This window comes from Hyaena hyaena, unplaced genomic scaffold (genome assembly GCF_003009895.1).
Source record: "Hyaena hyaena isolate Hyena2069 unplaced genomic scaffold, ASM300989v1 scaffold_745, whole genome shotgun sequence".
Classification (NCBI taxonomy): Eukaryota; Metazoa; Chordata; class Mammalia; order Carnivora; family Hyaenidae; genus Hyaena; species Hyaena hyaena.
The window spans coordinates 477,736-496,496 of record NW_024081376.1 but is presented as its reverse complement, the minus strand read 5'-3'; the positions used below and the strand labels follow the sequence as shown (position 1 = coordinate 496,496).

Below are 18,761 nucleotides of genomic sequence, written 5' to 3'. Positions count from 1 at the left end.
TGGCCACGCCACAGGACGGGCGAATATACACATACTTGTATCCATCCTTGGTTAGCTCTGGCCTGCTTACTCTACAGACATTATCTTTATTTGGAGAATCAATTATGAAATCTATCTCTCATTATTTCTCCAATAATGTAGCTAATAAAAAGAAAAGCTATTTTGATGGTGTCCGGTTTTCAGCTAAAAGGAGGGTCAAAACAGCAATTTTATCAGCTGCCCTTTGAAAGTGCTTCTCTTGGTCATGGCAGTTCACAGGGGGAAACACAGTGATTCCAACCCCATTCTTGATAGTGGCTCCTGCCTGAGGTGACAGATTGAGTTACCTCTGGACCAGGACATCTCTGTGTAGACATCAAGGTCGAGTCAAGTTTACACCATGCTGACTCTGTCATCAGAATATGGCCCAGATCACCCTCCTGCACTGTTGGTGGGAATGTAAACTGGTACATCCCCTCTGGAAAACAGTGTGGAGGTTCCTCAGGAAACTAACAATAGAACTCCCTTATGACCCAGCAATAGCACTGCTAGGAATTTATCCAAGGGATACAGAAATGCTGAGGCATAGGAGCACATGTACCCCAATGTTCATAGCAGCACTCTCCACAATAGCTAAAACATGGAAAGAGCCTAAGTGTCCATCAACAGATGAATGGATCAAGAAGATGTGGTTTATCTATACCATGGAATACTACATGGCAATGAGAAACAATGAAATCTGGCCATGTGTAGCAACATGGATGGACCTTGAGGGTGTTATGCTGAGCGAAATAAGTCAGGCAGAGAAGGACAAATACCATATGTTTGCACGTATAGGAGGATTAGGAGGAACTTGACGGAGGAACAAGGGGGAGAAGAAGGGCGGAAATGGTGGGGGAAAGGGAGAGAGGCAAACCATGAGAGACTCTTGAATGCTGACAAAAACTGAGGACTGATGGATGTGGGGGGGAGGGGGGGATGGGCATGAAGGAGGGCACTTTGGGGATGAGCACTGAGTGTTATGTAGAAACTAATTTGACAATAAACTATTTGTAAAAAAAAAAAAAAAGAAAAGAATATGGCCCAGATCTCCCTCATTGTCTGATATAGTGAAGTGCCAGTCAAAATAGCATGTCTCTGGGATTCAGGCAGAAGTGGGCCATGGGAAGTAGCTCCAGGCCTTGGGGTCTTGGTGCAAACTCCTTTTTCAGAACCTCCTAATTTTAGATTCTTCTCTAAGAAAAATGTCCTAGCTTTGTGGTGTCACCTTTGACTGTTGTTCCTGTAGCCAACAGATGGAAAAGCCCTTAAGGGCAATAACCATGGTCTTTCCACTCCCCACCCTCACTGTATGAACCTTAATGGTGCTTAGGATTTCCTTGGGTGGCAGGAGAGATATAGCCATGAAATTGTCAGAAATTAAGTACTAGAGTCAGAGATGAAGTCTACCTCCTGGGTCTGCCACTTCCTGGCTGAGAGCTTTGAGGAAATTAATTAACATCACTGAGCCCCAATTTTCTCACCTATAAGATAGGGACCATAAGAGTAGTTATGTTACTTGCATAAGGTTTTTTGAGGAGCATTCAATGAGATAATGCATATAAAGCACAATGAATGGCAGTTTGTAGAATGAATAGGGATAGAGGTGCCTCTTCTTGGATTGGGGGTCAGAGGAGATGCCGGCACACACTGGAACCCATTGGAGGTGGAGTCTCAGGCCTTCTAAGTTCACTACTCCTTTAGATCTGATTTCCAGAAATAGAAAATAGAGACCACTGCCTTTTACTGCCAAAGGCCGGATTTAGAAACTGTGTATTTTGCAGATTAAATGTCATCAGAAGACATAAAACAGATTGCAGTGTCCCTAGCTAGCGGTTCCCTTATTTGTATATGTATCACAGACACAAGTAGTTAATTTTATTTGTTTCTTTCACTAACCTTTTTATTTAAGTATATATCTTAATATATACTTAATCCATCAAAGAACCATTTAAAAGAAACTCATCAATTGTTCTTGGGCACCAAAGAGTAAATAAAAGCACACTGCCTCACTTGCTTAGGTTAGAATTCCAACCACCCTGCTTTGATGTGATAACAATCTCTAATGAAGGTCAAGAAAGCAGTGATTGCCAACAAGAGCTTTAAAGAGGTTCTGTGCATAGCCAGGGCCTCTAGGCACTGGTGTGACCAGCACTGAGAGAGACCCCATCTGACAGAGAAACCCATGGTGTTGGGGGTATGGAGTGGCTTAGAGGAGTTCTGCTGATTTAGGGCTACTTCTTAGGCTGCCATCTTGTGGCAGTTGCTCTGAGGTGAGTCTGCCTGTGGGTACTGGGTTTGCTAACTTCTCCAAAGACACGATCCCCTGTGATTTATATAGTACTTGCATACATTTGCAAATGGAACTCTGGGGTCCTAACTCAAGCTGCAGGAAAAGTGAAACAAACAAGATGATCTGAGAATGTGACCCTCTCCAAGTGGGACATCCTGACCAGCACTGGGTGGCAGGTATCTAGGTGATATATTCAGGGCAGTGTGGTGCTAGGGCAATAATGGTGAGAGCTACCATTTATTGAGCATTTACTATGTGCCAAATCTGGCTTAGCATCTCCCATATATTATTTCATTTAATGTTAACACCAACCCTCTGAGCTAAGCCCTGCTATCTCCCCATTTTATAGGTGAAGAAATCAAGGCATGGAGAGGTTAAGGCACTGGCCAAAAGTTACAGAGCTAGTTTGTGGTAGAGTTGGGACTCAAAAGACTTTCTTTTTTAAAAAATTGTTATGAGAGAGAGAGAGAGAGAGCATGCAAGGGGGGAAAAGGGGCAGAGGGAGAAAGAGAGAATCTTAAACTGGCTCCATGCTCAGGTTGGAGCCTGGCACTGGGCTCAATCCCATGATCCTGGGATCATGATCTGAGCTGAAATCAAGAGTTGAACATTCAACCAACTGAGCCACCCAGATGCCCCAAGAGAAGGTCTTTCTGACCCCAAAGCATATACTCTAAATCCTCCTGTGCAGTGTGGGTGGAGTGTAGAACCACAAAGGCTTGGGAACCTGTCCTGGCTCAGCCACTTGGGTAATGTGAACTTGGCTTAGTAACTTAGCCTCTCCCACCCTGTTTCTTTTTCTACAAAATGGAACTTCCTCACAGGTTAATTGCAAGGATTAAATTGGATAAGTGATGTAGTTAGCAGGGTGCCTGGCACAGGTGAGAGCTCAGGATTGTGGGTTTCTTCTTTCTGTACTTGGACAGGGAGAAATGGGAGGGTCATCTCCCTAGTCAGTCCTCTTAACTGTTTCAGCCTCCTGTGCTTCCCCTGGACTGAACAGGACTTTTTCACCAACACCAGAGAGTCTTTGATTCCTTACTGATCCATTTCTTTATTTAATCGTCTTGGGTGCATGGGAAAGATAGCACTGGATAGTATAAAGAGCCTTTGACTAGAATTTTGGAGACCTTAGTTCTAGTTCAGCCCCTGGTTTGAGACATAGACAGCTTTTGTCTCTCTGGGCCTCAGTTTCCCTATGATTGAAATGTAGGATTTGTCCATATACAGGACTGATGTGCCTGTGCAGTCCATGTGCAGCCACTCCCTGGTTCTGCACCCACTGTAGATATGATTAACCAATTGTAGCATCTTTGTCAGTGGTCCTGGATGTGGATGCAGAGCCTTCCCTCCCACAGTGGAGGCATATTTAGAGTTAAAATGATAATTACAGCCTCTTGTATATTCCTGAACAATTCGTCATCTGCTAAGGATCCTTCTGGTTCTGAGGATGCCAGCCGAGTCTTTAACACTGTGAGGGGCTATGCAAGAGAGCATGCACCTGAAAATGAGGAGCATGGATTCTAACTTTAGCCTCATTGTTCAACAGCTGTGTGACCTTGGCATGTTCCTCACACCCTCTGAACCCTGTTTTCTAATCTGTAAAAAGAAAGTCCTAACTTATGCTCTGGCTGTTGGCATTATTATGAGTCTGGAATCACTGTAACCTCCCCAAATGAAGGCCCTGGGTCTCTGTCAGCACTGTACCCCCTGTGTCTGGAACAGAGTCTGGTCAGGAGCAGGCTTTCCACAAATTTTTGTTGAATAGAAACACAATAATATATGAAACCTATAGAAGGGGAAGAAACTACAACCTGGTGAAATACATTTTCAGAGAAGCAACTCTCAGTCTTGTGGTGCATGAGGCTGATCAGGTCGCCCTTTCAACATGCAGATTCCTGGACCTTACCACAGGAAGCTGGCTCAGGATGCCAGGGGTGGGACACAGGAATCAACAGGTTTAACAAGATTTCCTGGGAATTCTGCTGCAGGTGGTCTGGTGCCCACTCAGTGAGAAATATAGCTCCAGAGTTGGGGTGCTCAGAGTGGAAGTTAAAAAACAGACAGGTCTTGGTTTGCTGCCAGTTGTTCTCTGGGAGTTGAGTTCCACCTTGGAGTTTTCAGAGACCCAGCATCTGTTAGGGAGTCATCTGGAAGGACAGTTCCGTCCACACCGCATGGCTGCCACAGAGGCCCGATGCTCAGGTGACTGATGCTCTTAGGTTTCTGTGCCCTGACCTGGGAAGCCCTCATAGAAAGCAGCCAGGACAGGAGCAGTTCCCCTTTTATCTCAAGTAAAATGGGAGTGGTGGGGGTCTAGGTTGCCAGTGTTGCCCATCACCAATTATTCTGTGTGGATCATATGTTGCTCTCCCTAACTCCATCCGTAGCCTTAGATCAAGACCCTCCAGGAAGGGCAAGTTGGCTGGGACTTAGCCAGGGTACTCTGGTTGAGGTGATGGTGGTGATGTTTGTGTGTGTATGTGTGTGTGTGTGTGTGTGTGTGTGTGTGTGTGAGAGAGAGAGAGAGAGAGAGAGAGAGAGAGAGTTCTGATGTTGGCTATCTACATAGTTCCCAAGACAACTGAATGGAAAGTGAAATACAGTCAAATATTTGGGATTTTTTCCTGCATGTTGCTAAACTTAGAGATCTTTGCAAACACCCATGCAAATGTTTTATCCTTAGGTTTCAGGGTGATAATGTAACTTGCAAGTAGATGACTGATGAAGACGTATTTTTGGATGATACTGTTTGATTTCACAGTCCTATTCATCATTGTCATCATCATCATTCAGAATGAATTCATGAATTATTAAGATATAGTTGGATTTTGAGCTCTTGCTAAAGATTCAAAATATTCAATTTAAAAAGTATGATTCTTTCCTCCCAGAGCCTTTTCCCCACAGCTAACAAGTTCTGTTAACTTCATGGGCTTCTTATAAAGATTAAACAAGTTAATATGTGAACTGGGCCTGCAATAGTGCCTAGTAAATTCTTGTAAAATGATGCCCATTTTTCTTTACTACTACTGCAACTACTGATACAATACTGTTAACACAAATCCAACCAGAGCAACCCCTTAATTATTCCAAACCAATAGGGAATTGGGATTCTCCAACCAATGGGATGTCCAGACATTAACTTCTCCGTCAACTGAACTCTTATACTTTAAAAGAGAAAGTCTTTGCACCATTAGTCACCTAGAACTACGGAAGCATGGAAGCCATCCTGGACCTTTTGCCTTTATAAATAAGCTAGATGGGTACAGCCTAATTTTTCCTGGTTTGCTGGGCTCAGGATGCAAAACACCAGCCAGTGATTGTCAGGTCTTTTAAGGTCCACAGCAAGTGCTTCTTGAGTAATTTTTTTCCTTGTTTTTTATGGTGTCCCCTCTCCATTCTGACATTCAGCTGTCTCTGCTTCAGGGACTCTTCTCTCTTCTCCCTTATATCTTGCTACACCAAATCTGCCAGGCCTTAGGGACAGGTAAGACAGGTTATGATGCTAAACGTGTGTGAAAAATAAGAACATCTCCAATGTCAGAAGTCTGCTTTAACTTAAGCCTATGCTGCTGGTGACATTCTGGAGAGTTATAATTGTCATGCCAAAAGCTTCTAAAGAAGCATAGTGCATGTTACCTGGACATTACATTCCAGTCGGACCTGGAAGACTCTCCAAATCCAGGGTAAGAACCAGTTATGCTCAGCCCTGATTCAACACCTGGCGTGGTCAGAGTCTCTCACCAGCCTCCTTACTTGGGTTCCCTGCTGTCCTAGCTTGCTCAGCCTGTCCCAGAAGTGAAAACAGATGGCCAGGGTGGGTAGTACGGGAGACCCACAAAAAGGCCCCAGGGAAAACTGAGCTCCTGGTCCCACCCACTGCCCCAAACTGCTTCTGAATCGGTTCATCCATGAACAAACTCAAAAATTCCTTTTATCTCCCAATCACCAAGAATCTGATCCTTTATTTAGTCCCGAAACTCGGAAACTAATCTTTTATTTATCTCTACTGTAATCCCACTTCAAGCTGTGTATGGAGTACACCGCTTGGGAACAAACCTCTAGGATTTCAGAAGGACCCTCAGTCAGGGAAGCGCAAGGACTTATGAGGGAAAGTAAAACCAGGGCCAGGATGTTTTGGTTCCATGCGCGAATTGGAGGAAGAACACTGGGCTCATTTGGGTTTGTGTGATGGAGAATAAGCCACAGGCAAACTCCCTAATCACCAGACCGCAGTGGAAGGCGGGAAAATGGGCGGCATAATGTCAGGCCCAGGCAAGGCAAGTTGGTTGAAACGATTTCTGAGCTTGGCCCTCAAGCCTTGACAGGCTGCTTGGAGGATGCTGAGTGGTTCCAGACAGCGGCTGCTAGCCTGGTTTCTCTCTCCGTGCATCTGCGGCCAAACTGCCTGGCCACTGTGGCAGGGGGTGCCACTCCCCACCCATCCATCCCCAGCAGGCCTCCTCCCACCAGGGCCCTGAGAGGATCGACTCCACCCTCTTTCACTCATTCTTGCCTTCGACAAGAACTTCCTGTGTGCCTACTGTGTGCCAGACCCAAGGCTGGGGGTGGACATTCACTGGGACAGGGCACCGTCCTTGCCAGAAAAGAGCGAATAGACCTTGTGGGGAAAGCAATCAGATGCTGAACATTTAATGGATATTCTGATGGAAAGAGGGGAAGGGTCCACACTGGGGTTTGGCAGGTCAAAATAGGGGAAGTGAACACAGGCAGTCAGAGGCGGTTAGGTGACTGTGGGAGGATGAGCTAGAGTTAGCAAGGGGCAGAGTTGGGGGCGTTAAGGGGTGTCTTCCCAAACTTGCTCTGGCTTTCTGGCTTCTTCATGAGTCCCTCCAAACCTTAGCTCCTGACTTGGGCCTCAGGGGAACTTAGCACGGCTGAAGAACTCCATTTCTGGACCTGCCTCTGGGCCCCAGACCCTGGCATCTGCCCCCAGAACCAGCCGGCTGTTGTGTCCCTTCCCAAGCCCCCTCCTGGGGAGGCAGCTGCCCAGTCTTGGTCCTTCTTTCACCAACTCACTCTTTTATGTGCTCACACATCATTGATCCACATGCCGAGTCAGCTCGATTCCACGGGGCTTTCCCAGCACCTGCTGGCCTCACAGGGGAGGCAGCTCATTTTGTTCATGTATTTTCTCCCTTGAAGTTTGCTTCTTCACTTCACCAACATTCCCTCCACCAGGAACAGGCCCTGTGCTGGGCTCCAGCTGAGTGTTAGAGCAGAGCCTGGAAAAGGGCCATGGGGGTCAGGATGGGCGGAGATGGTGGTGGTGGTCAGGGAAGGCTTCCTAGGAGAGGCAGACTGAGTGGGAGTTTGCCAGGTGAGACTGCCCTTCTTCCCTGTATTCTACCCCTTTTCCCCTTTCCCATACCTTTTTCACCCTCTACTCTGGCCTTTCATGAATGTTTCCTGGCTTTCGACTGAAGGAATCTAGCCTGATCCCTACCCCTTTGAGAGGTGGGGATAATGAGGTCCCCAAACCAGGAGGGATTTGCACAGGGTCATGCTGCTCAAGGAAACAGGATGATTAGTAACTTGTATGGTTCCCGAGTCTGTGTGCCTAAGACTCATTCCCTTCCTAGATGTAAAGGCTTTCTTCAGGGCTTACAGCAGTTCTCTCCTTTGAGTGCTACCCCACTCTTCCCCTTCGTCATTACCTGATTCTTTCAGGGAGGGATTTTCAGAAGTCTCAGTGCTGTCCTGCTGTTGGACAGAGGAGCCTGGTGAGAACGTGTCCTTACATCCTCACAAGACTATCTCCAGGGAGGGCCCTCTGGGCTGCTATCCTTCTAGATCTCCTCTGAAAGAGTGAAGCTTCACTGGTAAAAGCCGTAAGACTTTGAGCACCTGTTTTAATATCCTGTGAGCCCCAGTTTTCTCATCTGTAAAATGAGGATAACAATACGGTGAGTAGCAGCTTGAATGAAATCATGTTTGAGAAATGTCCATACATAGCAGGTGCCCAACATCAGCTGCTATTCTTTCAGTTACCTTTTCAGCCTTGCCCCAAATAGTCATGGTCAGTGGTCAGGGAAGGCATGGGAACTTCTGGAATGCTGTGTCCAGAGGTCTCTGGGGAGGGGAGGGGAGGGAGAGGATGGGGGGGGGGCAGGCCTCTGACAAGGCCTCTGGGAAAGTGAGTCTTTCTCTAGCCTACCTGAATTTGATGGACAGGTTAGTGGAGGATGGGACTGGAATTAGAGGGCCAAAGTATAATAATCAACAATGTCCTGGACTTTTTGCCAATCTGACAGGAAAAGAAAGGAAACTGTGGGAAATGCCCAAAGGCCCCTACTAATGAGCATGACAGGAACTGTTGGTTCAGTTGTTTATTCTTGCCTGTTGTTTTCAGGGTCTCCATGCAGGCTTAGCTTGGGGGCTTTAAGCCTGTAACAGCCTCAGCTTGATGAGTGGATTTAAAAGGAACCCATCTCAGGATAGAGTTCATATCAGAGCAAGAATTCATGTTAGGTCTCTGTGGAGCAGGGGGACAAAGGATTCCTTGGGTGGATTTCTCTAGGCACACATACCAGCTGATGGATCCTTCCAGAGAAGCACACTACCATATAATATCTCATTAGAGCAAGGAAAACTGAGGCACAGACAGTTTGAATGACAATCAATCTGTTAGTAGAGGAGCTTGGACTAGAACTTGAGTCTGTGGACTCATCTTTTCTTCTTTTCTTTTGTTTTTGGTAAGAAATTAGATTTTTCCTAATACCAAGGAAACATTATTGTAAGCTGGAGAGTGAGGTGGTCCAATTTACACTTAAAAAGTAAAGGTGTTGAAATATAATTCACCCTTTTATTTTTGCCATGGCTGACATAATTCTCTAAAGCTGCCTTTCCTTGCTTCTTCCCTCCCTCCTTCCCTCTCTCTGTCTCCCTTCCTTCCTTCCTTCCTTCCTTCCTTCCTTCCTTCCTTCCTTCCTTCTTTCCTTTCCTTCTTTCCTTCTTTCCTTCTTTCCTTCTTTCTTTCTTTCTTTCTTTCTTTCTTTCTTTCTTTCTTTCTTTCTTTCTTTCTTTCTTTCTTTCTCTTTCTTTCTTTCTCACAATATACGAGTTTGCTTCTCATACCCCTCACCAAAACAGCGCACTTTTTGTAAAGCTTATGTTCACCACATCTTTCTAAGACTATTTGTTTGATAGGAATATCATTTGGAATAATTTTTCAATTAAATAAAGTTTTAGATAGAAGCCTTGCTATACATCTCCATTTCCTCCATAATCTTGCATTTCATTAGATCAAAAGAATCTATAGTTCTTCCTGAAGCATATTATCTGTAAAGAAAAATAAAAGTGAGTAAGGTGAAGGGAAAAATATTTAAAAGAGTTATATTTTTTCATCATTATTGTATGCTTTATTGTCAACATTTGAAAATGAGATTTTAAGAACTATGTTAATTTGAAGAAAGCCATAAAATTGATGCTTGAGTACTTATAAAAATGTAGTATTATAACAATGTTGTCTGTGTGTGTGTGTAATTGTCATGCCCAGAAAGCATTCTTTGTCCAAAGAAAGTACAATAGGTTATTTTTTTAAAAAAACTTAATTAATTAATTAATTTAAAAATTTATATCCAAGTTAGTTAGCATATAGTGCAACGACGATACAGGAGTAGATTCCTTAATGCCCCTTACTTATTTAGCCCATCCCCCCCCTCACAATCCCTCCAGCAACCCTCTGTTCTCTGTATTTAAGAGCCTCTTATGTTTTGTCCCCTTCCCTGTTTTTATATTATTTTTGCTTCCCTTCGCTTATGTTCATCTGTTTTGTATCTTAAAGTCCTCATATGAGTGAAGTCATATGATATTTGTCTTTCTATGACTGACTAATTTCACTTAGCATAAGTTTTATCCACATAATTGGATGTTTTCTTTGGAGAAGTGTCTGTTCATGTCTTCTGCCCATTTCTTCACTGGATTGTTTGTTTTTCGGGTGTGGAGTTTGGTGAGTTCCTTATAGATTTTGGATATTAGCCCTTTATCTGATATGTCATTTGCAACGGTCTTTTCCTATTCCATCAGTTACCTATTAGTTTTATTGATTGTTTCCTCTGCCATGCAGAAGCTTTTAATCTTAATGAGGTCCCAATAGTTCATTTTTGCTCTTGATTTCCTTGCCTTTGGAGATGTGTCGAGTAAGACATTGCTGTGGTTGAGGTCAAGGAGGTTGTTTCCTGCTTTCTCCTCTAGGGTTTTGATGGTTTCCTGTCTCACATTCAGGTCCTTCATCCATTTTGAGTTTATTTTTGAGAGAAAATTATCTAGTTTCACTCTTCTGCATGTTGCTGTCCAGTTCTCCCAGCACCATCTGTGAAAGAGGCAGTCTCTTTTTCCATTGGATACTCTTTCCTGCTTTGTCAAAGATTAATTGGCCATAGATTTGTGGGTTCAATTCTGGGTTCTCTATTCTATTCCATTGGCTTATGTGTCTGTTTTTGTGCCAATACCATACTGTCTTGACGATTACAGCTTTGTAGTAGAGGCTAAAGTCTGGGATTGTGATGCCTCCCATTTTGGTTTTCTTCTTCAATATTACTTTGGCTATTCGGGGTCTTTTGTGGTTCCATACAAATTTTAGGATAGTTTGTTCTAGTTTTGAGAAGAATGCTGGTGCAATTTTGATGGTAATTGCCTTGAATGTGTAGATTGCTTTGGGTAGCAATGACATTTTAACAATATTTATTCTTCTGATCCATTAGCATGGATCCATTTCTTTGTGTCTTCTTCAATTTCCTTCATAAGTTTTCTATAGTTCCATCATTACACATCTTTTACATCTTTGGTTAGATTTATTCCTAGGTATTTTATGGGTTTTGGTGCAATTGTGAATGGGATCAGTTTCTTGATTTCTCTTTTTGTTGCTTCATTATTGGTGTATAAAAATGCAACTGATTTCTGTACGTTGGTTTTGTAGCTTGAGACTTTGCTGAATTCATGGATCAGTTCTAGTAGGCTTCTGGTGGACTCTGTCAGGTTTTCCATGTAAAGTATCATGTTATCTGCAAAAAGTGAAAGTTTGACTACTTCTTTTCCAATTCTGATGCCTTTTATTTCCTTTTGTTCTCTGACTGCTGATGCTAGGACTTCCACCACTATGTTAAACAACAGTGGTGAAAGTGGACATCCCTGTCGTGTTCCTGATCTTAAGGGGAAAGCTCTCAGTTTTTCCCCATTGAGGATGATATTAGCGGTGGGCTTTTCATAAATGGCTTTTATGATGTTTAAGTATGTTTCTTCTATCTCAGCTTTCTTGAGGGTTTTTATTAAGAAAAGATGCTGTATTTTGTCAAATGCTTTTTCTGCATCTATTGACAGGATCATATGGTTTTTATCTTTTCTTTTGTTAATGTGATGTATCACATTGATTTGCGAATATTGAACTAGCCCTGTAACCCAGGAATGACTTCCATTTGATCATGGTGGATAATTCTTTTTATATGCTGTTGAATTCGATTTGCTAGTATCTTGTTGAGAGTTTTTGCATCCATATTTATCAGGGATATTGGCCTGTAGTCCTCTTTTTTTGCTGGGTCTCTGTCTGCTTTGGGAACCAAAGTGATGCTGGCTTCGTAAAATGAGTCTGGAAGTCTTCCTTTTATTTCTATTTTTTGGAATAGCTTGAGAAGAATGGGTATTGACTCTGATTTAAATGTCTGGTAGAATTCCTCAGGGAAGCCATCTGACTCGGGGCTCTTATTTGTTGGGACATTTTTTGATATCTGATTCAATTTCTTCACTAGTAATGGATCTGTTCAGATTTTCTATCTCTTCCCGTTTGAATTTTGGAAGGGTGTGCACATTTAGGAATTTGTCCATTTCTTTTAGGTTGTCCAGTTTGTTGGATATAAAGGATGATTTTAAAAACAAAGTGGAAGAAAAAAATAAACTGAAGAACATGATGCCAGTTATGTAATTGTCCATAAAACAACGTAAATATTATTTATAGCTATACATATGTACATGTAGCACTCATATATTGACTAGAATGATACACAGAATCCTCTGGGGATGGGGTAGGGGGCCAGAAATGGGGGTCAAAGGATATGATTACATTATCTGTAATAACTTATTTTCTTTGTAGTAAAAAATACATTAAGGAAATAAAAGCTCAGAGATACAAGCTCAGAAATAAGAGCTGCCAATTCTGGGTTGTGGACCTATGAGCATGAAAAAATATTTAATAATGTATTAGGCCAAATGTCTATGCTGTGAAGCTTAGTGCATTTTTTGTGAGTAGTTGTTCTTCTAATCACACTGAGGGGAAATCAACGCAAAGCTCAGACTGCCATAAATCTAGAAATATTCATATGAGGAGAAGATATTTCCAAATGATATATCTGATAAAGGAGTAGTATCCAAAATATATAAAGAACTTATACAACTCAACACAAAAACCAAATAATCCAATTAAAAATGTATAAAGAACTTACAAAACTCAACACAAAACCCAGACAATCCAATTTAAAAATTTTTTAAAGAGACATGAATAAACATTTTTCCAAAGAAGACCAAACAAAGATGGCCAAACAGGTACATGAAAGGGTGCTCAACATCACTTACCATGAAGGAAATGCAAAGTAAAACCAGAATGAGATATTAGCATTCACACCTGTCAAAATGGCTGAAATCAACAACACTAGAAACAACAGGTATTGGTGAGGATGTGGAGAAAGGGGAGCCCTCTTGTACTGCTGGTGGTAATGTACACTGGTGTAGCCACTATGGAAGATAGTATGGAGGTTCCTCAAAAAGTCAAAAATAGAACTAGTCTATGATCCAGCAATCACACTACTAGGTATTTACCTATTTACCCAAAGAATACAAAAATACTAATTCAGAGGGATACATGCACCCTAATGTTTATGGCAGCCCATTGATTGATGAATGGATAAAGATGATGTGTGTGTTTCATATATATATACACATATATATATATTTGTGTGTATGTGTGTAGTGTAATATTATTCAGCCATGAAAAAGAATGAAATCTTTCCATTTGCAATGACATGGATGGAGCTGGAAAGTATTATGCTAAGCTAAATAAGACAGTCTGAGAAAGACAAATATAATATTTCACTCATATGTGGAGGTGGGTGGGTGGGGGATGGATGAATTAGGTGATGAGGATTAAAGAGTGTACTTGTGATAAACACTGGGTGTTGCATCAAAGTGTTAAGTCATTGTATTGTATACTTGAAACTAATATTACACTGTATGTTGGGGCGCCTGGGTGGCTCAGTCAGTTAAACATCTGACTTCTGATTTCAGCCTAGGTCATGATTATCCAGTTGGTGAGTTTGAGCCCCACGTTGGGCTCTGCTCTGAGCTGACAGTGTGCAACCTGCTTAAGGTTGTCTCTCTTTCTCTCTCTGCCCTTCCCCCCAGTCATGCTCTCTCCCTCTCAAAAGAAATAAACTTAAATAAGAAATATTATACTCTATGTTAACTAACTGAAATTTAAATAAAAACTTAAAGAAATAACCATTTGATTGTTAAACTACAGGAGAGTATAGCATTGTACAGTCTGTTTCTGTAATGAAACAATGTCATGGCTTCTCTTTTCCTCCTTCTGTTAAATATTATTTTTGGGAGTGCCTGGGTGGCTCAGTCTGTTAATCATCTGACTTCAGCTCAGGTCATGATCTCACAGTTGGTGAGTTCAAGCCCTACATTGGGCTCTGTATTGACAGTGAAGAGCCTGCTTGGGATTCTCTCTTTCTCTCTGCCCCTCCCCTAATTGTGCTCTCTCTCTCTCAAAATAAATAAACTTAAAAAAATATTTCCACTGTTTTTTATTCCAATTTCAGAAATATTTCCCAAAGGCCCAATGCAGTACTCATGTGTGCCATGTATTCATTTATTTATTCAGTATGCGTTTATCTTGATTGACCAGGTCCAGGGAAAGGAGTTTGGAAAGCAAGAAGAAAGAGAAAAAGAAAATTAGTGATCAGACTTTATTCAAATATTCAAGGCCTATATGAAGAAAATTATAACTTCTTTACTGCTAGTCATAGTTAAAGATCAGAATAAGTGGAGATGAATATTAAGAAAACAAGGAATCAATATTATGATGTTGCAGTGGGAAGTGCAATGCACCACCCGGATGAGAATAGTTTCCATAAGTGCTAGGAGTGCTGAGGGCAGACAGCTTTCAGCAGCCATCCCCTTTAGAAACTGTCTCACCTGAAGAAAGTGGCCTTGCTCTGGGCCCCGGTCCTTCCCTGCTCTCTCACACCCAATGGCTGGTTGATGAGGGAAAAGGGCTATTTCAGCCTGGGACAACGCTGACCAACCATTCTGATTCCGGAGCTCCTAAAGAGGTTGCTGAGGCTGTCACTGGATCTGCAGCACTTTAACTTCTCTTCTCCTTACTGTTTGCTTGGCATTTTTTCTCCCCACAAAGCTCTTCTTAATAAATATTGTGCATAGTAGAAAAACAAACAAACATTGGTGATCAGAAACACCTCCAAAGACATTGGGGAATTCATACAGGTAAATTCATAATTACAAAGGTAAGGAAAAACCTGAAGTGGAGAGAAAAGAGAGATGCATTGGGAGGTGATGAAAAAAGGGGATAAATGGCGGGGGGGTGGGGGAATGAGTTGACTTGGAAGCAAGAGTAGGGGAGAGACAAGAAGGACAGGATTGGCTGAAGATGACATAAGTGGAAGAAACAGCTCATGCAGCACAAGCAAGGGCCCTGAAATCCGTGGTTGTTTAGGTGTGATCTACTCTCCGTGCTCAAGGTCTTTACCAGAATTTATCTATCCATCCATCCATCCATCCATCCATCCATCCATCCATCCATCCACGCATCCATCCACCCCTCCTTGCCTGCTACCAATCAAGGCATTTAGCTAAACAAAACAAACCAAAAACTAACAAAACAAAAACTGCTGTCCCCCACTGTCTGTGGTGCAGATGCTTCATCTCAGAGTGGTGGTTTGTGATCACCGTGTGTCGTGGACGATCACTAGTGCCCGAAGCCGGGTGGCGAGAGACTGTGGGAACAGCTCATTCCTGGAACAGGCGTCTTCTGGCCTTGCGAGAAGGACCTGGAGGGCGCTGGGGGCGCACGTGGGGACCTGGACTCGGAGAGGGAGGTAGAGGTTGAAGTGGCGAGCTGGGGAAGGGCTCCAGAAGGCGGACGTCCAGGTCGAAGTAGCGGAAAGAAGAGCGTCTCTCTGGGCTGGGGGTGGGCACCCAGGACCGGGGCTCTGGTACCGGGCCCAGCAGGTAGGGGCTGGCCATGCCTCCCGCGCAGGGGCGGAGCCCGGCGACCGAGCGCGCCGCAGGGTCCGTGCCAGGCGGCGGGAACTCGGGGTCCGCGTCTTCCTCGTGGGCCTCTTCTCGGGGCGCCATCTGTGGCACCGGTGCGCGGAAGAATCCTTGCTCGACGGCGACGTGGTGCCCAGGCCCGTGCAGGCAAGCGCGGGGCTCCAGGCCGGCGGGCGAGCGGCCCTGCCCTCCTGAGCGCACCAGGGCCTCGGGGACCAGCAGGAGGGTGAACTCTCCGACGGACACTTGCAGGACCGACGTCGGCTCGGGCTCCAGCACCAGGTCGACGTCGTCCAGGGGCACCTGCAGGGCACAGCCGTCGGCCAGAACCACCACGGAGGTGAGGGCGCCGGCGGCCGGGGGCCCCTCCAGGCCTTCCAGGTCCGCGGGCTCCTCGGTTCGGCGGCGCTTGGCAGGGCCGGGTTCTCCGCACGACGGCCCCGGGCAGGGCGCAGGGTGGGCGCTGGGGCTGCGGGGCCGGGTGCCCATCACCTGGACTGCGCTGCGGGTGGCGCTCCCGGGGTCTAGCGGAGGCCGTGAGGGGCTGGGGGCTGCACGCAGTGACAGGTCTCGACGACACGTGAGGCGGCGGGGTGCGGCGGGGCGTGGTGCGACGCGACTCCGAGAGGGTGCCAGGAGTTCTGTGGGCGCGTCCCGGGAGGCCCGCGGTCCAGGTTCTGGTCCGGCCCAAATGCTTACGGGTAAGCACCGAATTATTAATAGGAGAAGTCAGGTGACCGGCAGGGGCGGTTTCAATATAAGCCCCGCCTACTGCAAAAAAACCATACAAACCCAACCCCACACCAACAACAACCAAGGATTAGATTTAGTGCTGTGCAATGGCAGGAGGGGTTTTTTTCGTTTGTTTTGTCTTATGTTTTTGTTTTTGTTTTTTGTTTTTTGTTTTGTTTTGTTTTGTGTTTTTTTTTGGCAGGAGGATTTTGAGAATATGTAGGGAGAATACCCCTTGGATGTGCCTATGGGTTTCACTGACCTTTATTGCTTTTCTCTGGGGAGGTAGGGTGAGGGGGGTGGATAGCCAAAGCACAATATCAAAGACTGCTTGTTTACTTTAAGAAGTAGCTCGTGTCTGGGGTTCTGGGTGGCTCAACCCGTTAGGCTTCCCACGGAGATTCAGGTCTTCATCTCCTGGTTCCTGGGCTGGACCCCCGCATGGGGCCCTGTGCTGACTGCGAGGGGCCTGCTTGGAATTCTCTCTCTCTGCCACTCCCTGACGCGCGCTTTCTCTCTTTCAAAACAAGGAAATAACCTTTTAAAAAGGTAATCTGTGTCTAATGTCCTCTAAGATTTCCCAGGAGCTATGAAAAGGCTTTACTTCATCATGGATCGCCCTTTCCCTGTCCCACTCACATGGTTCTTGGAAGTCTTTTCATTCAGGAGAGAAATTAGAAATCCTAATTTTCTGTGATAAAAAAGCTTTAAAAAATAATCAAGTGAATCTAATTGCAGTTTTATTTTCCTAACTACAGTTTTGGTGGTGGTTGTTGTTATTGTTGCTGGAGGTGGGACTGTGTTTTTCTTTCTGACAATCACTTTGGCCATTCAGTTATTTTTGTTTTTGTTTTGTTTTGTTTTGTGCTTCCATACAAATTCTAGGATTATTTGTTCTAGTTCTTTGAAAAATACTATTGGCATTCTAATAGGCATTGTATTGAATCTGTACGTTGCTTTGAGTACTATGGATATTTTAGCAATATTAAGTTGTCTAATCCATGAGCTTGGTGTATCTTTTTTTTTAAATATTTATTTATTTTTGGAGGGGAGAGAGACAGAGTGCAAGCGGGGGAGCAAAGTGAGAGGGAGATGCAGAATCTGAACAGTCTCCAGGCTCTGAGCTGTCAGCACAGAACCTGGAGCAAGGCTGGAACCCTTGAACCGTGAGATCAGGACCTGAGCTGAAGTCAGAAGCGGAATGGATTGAGCCACCCAGTGCCCCTGGCCCCCTTAAAAAATATTTATTAGTGTGTCTTTTTATTTATTTGTGTCAACTTCACATTCTTTCCTCAATTTCTTAGGGCAAGTCTTTCACCTACTTGGTTAAGTTTATCCTTAGATGTTTAATTCTTTTTGTTCCAATAGTAAATGGATTACAATTGTAAAGGGATTGTTTTCTTAATTTCTTTTTCTGCTACTTTATTAGTGTATAGATGTGCTAATATAGATATTCTTGTATCCTGTGACTTTACAGAACTCATTTATCAGTTCTAACATTTTTTTTTTTTTTGGTGTAGTCTTTAGGTTTTTTTCATATAGTATCATGTCATCTGCAAATAGTGACAATTTTACTTCTTCCTCATCATTTTGTATGCCTTTTATTTATTTCTCTTGTCTGATTGCAGTGGCTCTGACTTGCAGGACTATGTGAATAAAAGTTGTGAGAGTAGACATCCTTGTCTTCTTCCTATCTTAGAGGAAAAACTTTTAGCTTTCCACCACGGAGTATAACGTTAATTGTGGGTTTACCGTAGATGGCTTTTTCTTATGTCAAGGTGTGTTTCCTGTAAACCTACTTTGTTGAGTTTTTATCATTAACAGAGGTTGAATTTTGTCAAATGCTTTTTCTGTCTCTGTTGAGATGATCGTATGATTTTTGCACTTCGTTTTGTTAATGTAGTTTATCATATTGATTGATTTGCAGTTATAGAGTTATCATTGCATCCCTGAAATAGATCCCACTGGATGGTGGTGACTGAGGATTTTTGCATCTATGTTCATCAGGGATATTGCTCTATATCCACTTGTCCAATACTTTTTAGCTGAAAATTTCTTTCCCTGCTGAACTGCATCATTTCCTGAGTTGTTTATGTGTGGGTCTGTCTTCAATATTTCTTTTCTTGTTTTTTTTTTTAAGTTTTATGGATTTTTAACAGTCAATATTGCATTTCTTTTGGAATATTGTTGTTTTGGTGGCAATAGGGGACTCAGGAAAAAGAGCTATTATTCTTCTGGGACCTTCAGCTAAGTGAACTATTCCACCTGGTGCACTGATTTAATTGTCTAACCTGAGGCAATTTCACACAATTAATACTTTTAATACTTTATATTTGATACATTTAGTATAATATAATAATTAACACAATACTAATGAAATTAGTATGGTTTTTATAATAAGGTTTTTTGGTCT

At 43.4% G+C, this 18,761-nt stretch overlaps 1 protein-coding gene across 1 annotated transcript; it reads right to left on the bottom strand.

Moving 5' to 3' along the window:
- Nucleotides 1–15,352: 15,352 nt before the first annotated feature.
- Nucleotides 15,353–16,105, bottom strand: LOC120220968 (proline-rich protein 23A-like). The gene has a single exon (XM_039218192.1). The coding sequence runs from the start codon at nt 16,103–16,105 to the stop codon at nt 15,353–15,355; it is 753 nt and encodes a 250-aa protein (XP_039074123.1).
- Between the last annotated feature and the right edge of the window lie 2,656 nt (nt 16,106–18,761).

Excerpts from the sequence above, each read along its gene's own strand:
- LOC120220968 (XM_039218192.1), bottom strand. The coding sequence starts at position 16,105 with ATGGGCACCCGGCCCCGCAGCCCCAGCGCCCACCCTGCGCCCTGCCCG.